Raw genomic sequence first — 6,231 nt, 5'->3', positions numbered from 1 at the left:
CTGCCCCCACAGTGCAGCTAACATAATACTTCACTCACCCATCCAGTCCCACCTCCTTCCTTACCCTAGAGACCTACACTTTTAAACTACAGCAAAAAATACAAAACCCCAGGTTAAATTACAGAAGTAATGCAAACGGAAATTATCTATAGCGGTGGTCCCCAATCACGGGGCTGCGGCCCGGTGCTGGGCCACGAAGGCCCTGGCACCGGGCAGGGCTCCCTGCCTCCCCAGGACCGCACCTGTGCGTTTGCGCTATGTGCAGCCACATGCCACTCATGCGCGGCACTCCCCTCTATTTTATTTTTGAAGTTCTTAGGACATGTTTAAACATGGTACTAGGTGTATAAAAATCTATGGGTCCCACAATATCATTTAAATCTGGTTGCAAGTGCCAACAGACATTAAAAATGCACAATGACGTCCGGGTGGGGCCTAGTGAGCTTCTCGTTCACCAGGAAAAAGAGACTATTTCCCCGGGAGAATATAGCTGTTTCGGAGAGTGGGCTCTATGGCCTTACAACCTGCTGAGGTATATCCCTTCCCAGACTCCACCCACAAAATCTTCAGGTTTTTCCCAACTCAGTGCTGGCAACCCTAAATAGATCTCTTTTGCCAATACTGCACCCACAAGAAGCAGTGAACTGGTGGAAGTATGAGCACAACACAAAAAACACCTTGACATCATGTTTAGTGTGAGACAAGTTCCCTTCTCCAATGGGGAAGCGTGTTTTTTTTTTAAGATCTCTGCTACTGCTGCTAATCTACACGAGGCCTTGAGATCTCCCAGAAAAGTAATTCAGATCCAGACAACACAGATCGCTCCCCCTGAAGAAAATTAGCTTCTTTGGAGGCTAGTCCACGCAGGAGTGGCCGAACTCTGGCTTTCCAGATGTCCATAGACTATACTTACCACGATAATTGTAGTCCACGGACATCTGGAGAGCCAGTTTGGCCACCTTTGCTCTACATTACTATATCCCCCGGTCCCTTGTCTCCCCAAATCTCACCCTCCTCAGACCCCCGCCCCCCCACAAAAAAAATCCCCCTGTGCAAATTTCCCCAACGCAAGAGCTGACGACCCTATCGGTTCGGTTTCACTAACGAAGAGTTCCCTTTTGCGTGTCTATTGAGCCTACGACGACAATCCGTTTTCGCCCTCCCCCGAGAGTCCAGACTGTGGGCGTGCCCCGCCCGGGTCGCCTCCGCCGTCACGCGCCTAATTGCCTCCTCGGGACCCTTCTCCCTATCTCGCCACAGCCGTTTACATGCGATTGTTGTTTATCTCCCCGCCCCTTCCAACCCTTTTAATTATAGTTTTTGAATCATTCGCGTGCCTGCGCACGTCACACAGGCATAGCTTGCGAGAAGCGAAGGGGGCGCCGCAGAAGAGTGAGCAAAACAATTAGGGTTCGAGGCAACCGCCCTTTCTCAGCTCCATCCGGGTCCCTCCCTCCGTTTCTACTAGCGTCCAAAATACTAACTAAACCGTTTCCCTCCCAATACGCATGCGCTCTCCCGTCCCCCTCCTCGAGTAGCTGCTGTTCTTCAGTTACGAGGGTGGGAGGGAAGGAGAGCGCGCGCCTACCCCTTTCCCCCGTGGCCCGGTTCAAAGAGGTGCCGTTGGGCGCGCGTGCCCGCACGGAAGCGCCGCTGTCTGGGGAGGGCAAGCGAAAGAGGTGGCGCCTGCGGAGCCCTTTTGGTGACAGGAAGAGCGGCGGCGTTCCTGGGGAGAGGAAACTGAGGCACAGGCCCTTGGAGTGAAGGCGCTGAAGAGAAAGGGAGTGTCGGAGACCTGGGAGTCTTTTTATCTTGGGGGGGGGGCGGCTGCCCCACTGTCTTTGTGGGGAGGGGCAGACAGACCCTTCTTGTTGCCGCTGCATTCTCTACCCAAGTAGACTCTTGAAACACTCCTTCCACTTTTTCGAGTGGGGTGGGTCATTCCTCATCCTCCACTGTTTGATATTTGGTTTAGCTTTTTTTCGTTTAAAAACAAAAACAGCAACAACCTTTTGACCCTCACCCACCCGAAGACCCCCCTCCCGTCCCCCAAGATGGGCTGCACCCTGAGCGCTGAGGACAAGGCGGCGGTGGAGAGGAGTAAAATGATCGACCGCAACCTGCGAGAGGATGGCGAGAAGGCAGCCAGGGAAGTCAAGCTGCTTCTCTTAGGTAAGGAGTGGGGGAGAACAAGCCCAGATTTTCTGGTTCTTTCTCTCTGCTTCCCTGCCCCTTCCTGTATCCCGATCCTCTATTTATTTCCCATTGGTTTATTGCGAACAGGTTTACTCCTGTTTCCTTCTGCGGCATGAGTAGAGTTTAAATGAGCCACATCCATGGGCTCATGCCCGTGTAGGCTTTTCTGAAATAAATTCCAACCTAACTATCTCCCCTTCTTCCCTCCTTCACTACTGAGAGGATTGTACAAGACCATTGAAAGAAGTGGGGGAGGAAGTGGCTCCTCCCCCTTTTAAAATCATCTTGTTAGAGATGATGCTGGCATAAAAGCATTTCCAAGAGTCTGTTGGTCTCTCAGAGTTGTGTGGGGATTGAAGCATTTGTAGGTATTGGGGGGAGATTGTATTTTCAGGCACTGTATTGTATCCCATGCTGCAGCACATTCTGCTGGAGCCCTGTTGTATGTCTGAATGTTGACATGCACTGTGGTCTCTGCCTTGGCAGCTCTAAGGATTGCTTAGGGAGGATCATAACTGCCCAGCTGCATCTGTGAAATGCTGGAGAAGCGAAGGCTGCAGTCATGTGCACACTTTACTTGGATGTGTGCCCTGATGAGCTGAATGGGATTTACTGTCGAGGAATAGGACTAGAATTTGTGTAGAATCAGGCTGTACTTTAGGAAAGACAGATGGGTGCTATTAGGATAATGGGTGTCATATGATTGCTAGGTTTTCATTTAAATACAACCCAAAACATATTGTAAAGGCTTTGTCATGGTAGTGAAATCATCACAATTGAAGTAACATCTGGAAAACTAGCAATCATTTCCTGTACTGGTAAAATGATTATGTGCTATATATTTGGAAAAGTCCTTTTTTCTCAGATGTCTTTTATGCTCATTTAATAATGATTTTTTGAGGTTGGTGTGGCATGGTAGTTAAGATAGTAGGTCTATTATCTGGGTGACCCCAGTTTGAATCCTTGCTTTGCCATGGATATTTGCTGCATGAGCATTGGGCAATCTCTTTTTCTCTGTCTAACCTACCTTACAGGGTTAGACAGAGAGGATATTCTGAGGATAAAATGGAGGAGGGGAAAATTATATTGTTAGCTATTATTGATTCCCACTGGAAATAAAGGTGGTGTATAAGCCAAGTGTATTACTGTCACATATCTCTTTTTCTGCCTATGTATCTGTTGACAGGCATGCTTCTTAAGTAGAAATCAGTGCAAACCGTCACATGTGACAAATATGAGCAGAGTTATGTAGCCTAGCATAGGCATCATGGGTTCACTCAGTTTTTACAGAAAATTCAATTGATTACAATACTGTGTTTTTTTGTTTTGCATTTTTAAAGACTTGTTCTGTTTGGTTTTTTACCCATTTATAATACAATGTAGTAACAGCTGTCTTCACATGGACTGAAAAGTCTCTATTGAGGCACCCTCTTTAGAACTCTCCTTCAAAACCATTTCTTAGCTTGATTAATTACTTCCTGTTCACTAAAAGGGAACCTGAATTCCTGAGTTGAATCCTTAATCAGAGGTGTGTGCATTCCTGCCTTTTTCATTTGTGATGGTAATTTTTGTGATTTTTCAATTATGATTTTTAAAACCCTAAGAAATTTTTATTGAATCAAAAAGACAAAGCCCCACCCCAGTCTGGTAACCCCCCCCCATTCTGAATGTGTCCTTGAATCATTCTAATTTAGAATGTGCTTCTAGTGAACTGGATATAACTTATTAAACATAGAGAAAGAAACTAAAGTATGCTGTGATTTTCAAAGAGCAATTTCAGAGAGCAGCAACATCCTTGCTGAGCAGGATTTTCTTCCCAGTACACATAGCAATGGATCTTGCCTTTTGAGCCATGTGTCACCAGATTTTAAGAGGTTTTATGAAGTGTTATTACCATTGCCATTCTGTTTTGTGAAAAGGAAGCCTTCAGCAATGCCAAAAGATAATAGTACAGAAGCATCCTATGTGCATGTTTTGCAGGGAGAACATATTTTGTCATTAACTTATCTTGCAAAAATGTTGCGATTAAAATGGTCTTTGTTATCTGATACTATCCATGCTTTAACTCAGAAGCAAGTCCCATTCTGTTATAGGTGTGGGCTGAGCTGTAACCTTTTTACAGCTTTGAGGTTAAATTAACAAGTGTTGTGCAGCCTTAAAGACAAACACATAAAAACTACAGTTAAAATCTTACCATTTCACTCCAGGTTTGAGAGGTGGGGAGTACAATCCTATGCAGAGTTACCCAGAAGTCATAAATTTCTTATTCATCAGTAGACACTGTAGGTGATAATTCTGAAGTTTGAATTTTTACAGACATTATTCTTTTTACATTTTATCTTAACATCTAGTTCCTGAACTGCTTCATAAGAAATTGCAATCTAATAAAGTATTTGAAACAGTAATCAATAATTAAACTCTAAGCCAAACTTCCCTTAAAGCAGCATTTAACGGAATTTTATACTGGTTTTTTCTTTTGCATATTTTATCCTTATTGTTTGATAATTGATGGTAATTAAAATAAAGCAGGAAGCTAGTGGCAGTTTTAAAGGTTAATTTATTCCAACAAACTTTTGTGAATCAGAGCTTGTTACTTCTTCAAATGGACTGGTTTAGACAATTTTAAAAATAATTATAAGCTTTTTTATAGTTGTATAGAGTGCTATGACCTGGATAACCCAGTCAAGCCCAATCCTGTCAGATCTAAGAAGGGTTGACCCTGTCTGGTATCTGGATGGGAGACCTCCAAGGATTTATGTGGCAGTTTCTCCAAGTAACACCAGGGGCTGTGACATGAAACCAGGAAATGGCAAATCACCCCATAACTGTGCGTGACTATGTTTTTATGTCTCTCCCCTCACTCCCTTTGGTATTTCAGTAGCTTCCGAGTAGTTTTCATTCATTGCATTCTGGTGGAAAAAACCTTTGCAGTCACATGCTGTAATGACTAAGGGCACAATCCAAGTCAAATGTAATTAAGCCTATTGAAATAACTGGTCTAAGTCTACATTATTCTGTATTCAAGTGTGGCCTTTAATGTGGCCTTTAGTGTGGCCTCCCCCCCCCCTTACCTCTCCTGGGACATCTAGTTGGACCTGGGCTCTGCAGAGGTGGGGGTGGGGTGGGGAGAGCCAGTTTGGTGTAGTGGTTAGGAGTGCGGACTTCTAATCTGGCATGCCAGGTTCGATTCTGCGTTCCCCCACATGCAACCAGCTGGGTGACCTTGGGCTCGCCACAGCACTGATAAAATTGTTCTGACCGAGCAGTGATATCAGCACTCTCTCAGCCTCACCCACCCCACAGGGTGTCTGTTGTGGGGAGAGGAATGAGAAGGCGACTGTAAGCCGCTTTGAGCCTCCTTCGGGTAGGGAAAAGCGGCATATAAGAACCAACTCTTCTTCTTCTTCCTTCTTCCTTCTTCCTCTTCCTTCTTCTTTCTTCTTCTTTCTTCTTCTTTCTTCTTCTTTCTTCTTCCTTCTTCTTCCTTCTTCTTTCTTCTTCTTCTTCTTCTTCTATTGAGTTCAGATGTTGAATTGGGAGGGTGGGAGGGGAATTTTAATCATTATATCGCTTTATGCATTGTTGTAAGGTGCCGCAAGCCAGCTGGTCTGGGAGTGGCAGCCTATAAGACCAATCAATCATCAATCAATCAATAACATTTCATTAGTGCACCACTCTGTGTTGTGTATATATACACGTTAACTGTTATACTGTGGGAACTGTTTTTCTGTGGGCTTCTTCCATCTCTTGAAATGTCTGGAATTCTATCTTCTGTTGGAATTTTCGTTGATTTATTCATTTATTTAAACAAAAAAGTGAAAATTTCACTGAAAAAAACACAGCTCTGAGCCATCTTTTAAAATGAAAAGCAAGAAGAGCAAACATACATGATCAGTCAGAATCCCAATTTGTGTAGTTCTAAGTACCACTTAAAGGAAGTTGAAACCACTTTTGCAATTTTTAGAATTTCTTCCCATTACCTTTGTCTACTACATATGTCTTTTGCATGCCTACCAGATACTCTTTCACTGAGGA

General features: G+C 44.3%; 1 protein-coding gene across 2 annotated transcripts in view; it reads left to right on the top strand.

Annotated features, from left to right (window-relative positions):
- The first annotated feature begins 1,455 nt into the window (after positions 1-1,455).
- The window catches only part of GNAI1 (G protein subunit alpha i1), a 29,129-nt gene continuing 24,353 nt past the window's right edge, over positions 1,456-6,231 (top strand). For both annotated transcript variants that reach the window (XR_013231090.1, XM_077338049.1), the window contains exon 1: positions 1,456-2,172. Coding sequence is in view for 1 of the 2 variants with exons in the window: in XM_077338049.1 (XP_077194164.1) it covers positions 2,055-2,172 (118 nt within the window). In the remaining variant the exon portion in view is untranslated. The remainder of the gene's footprint in view (positions 2,173-6,231) is intronic.

This window comes from Paroedura picta, chromosome 5, assembly GCF_049243985.1.
Source record: "Paroedura picta isolate Pp20150507F chromosome 5, Ppicta_v3.0, whole genome shotgun sequence".
NCBI lineage: Eukaryota > Metazoa > Chordata > Lepidosauria > Squamata > Gekkonidae > Paroedura > Paroedura picta.
Note: the sequence above shows the minus strand (reverse complement) of the source record. Positions and strands in the feature narration are given on the sequence as shown.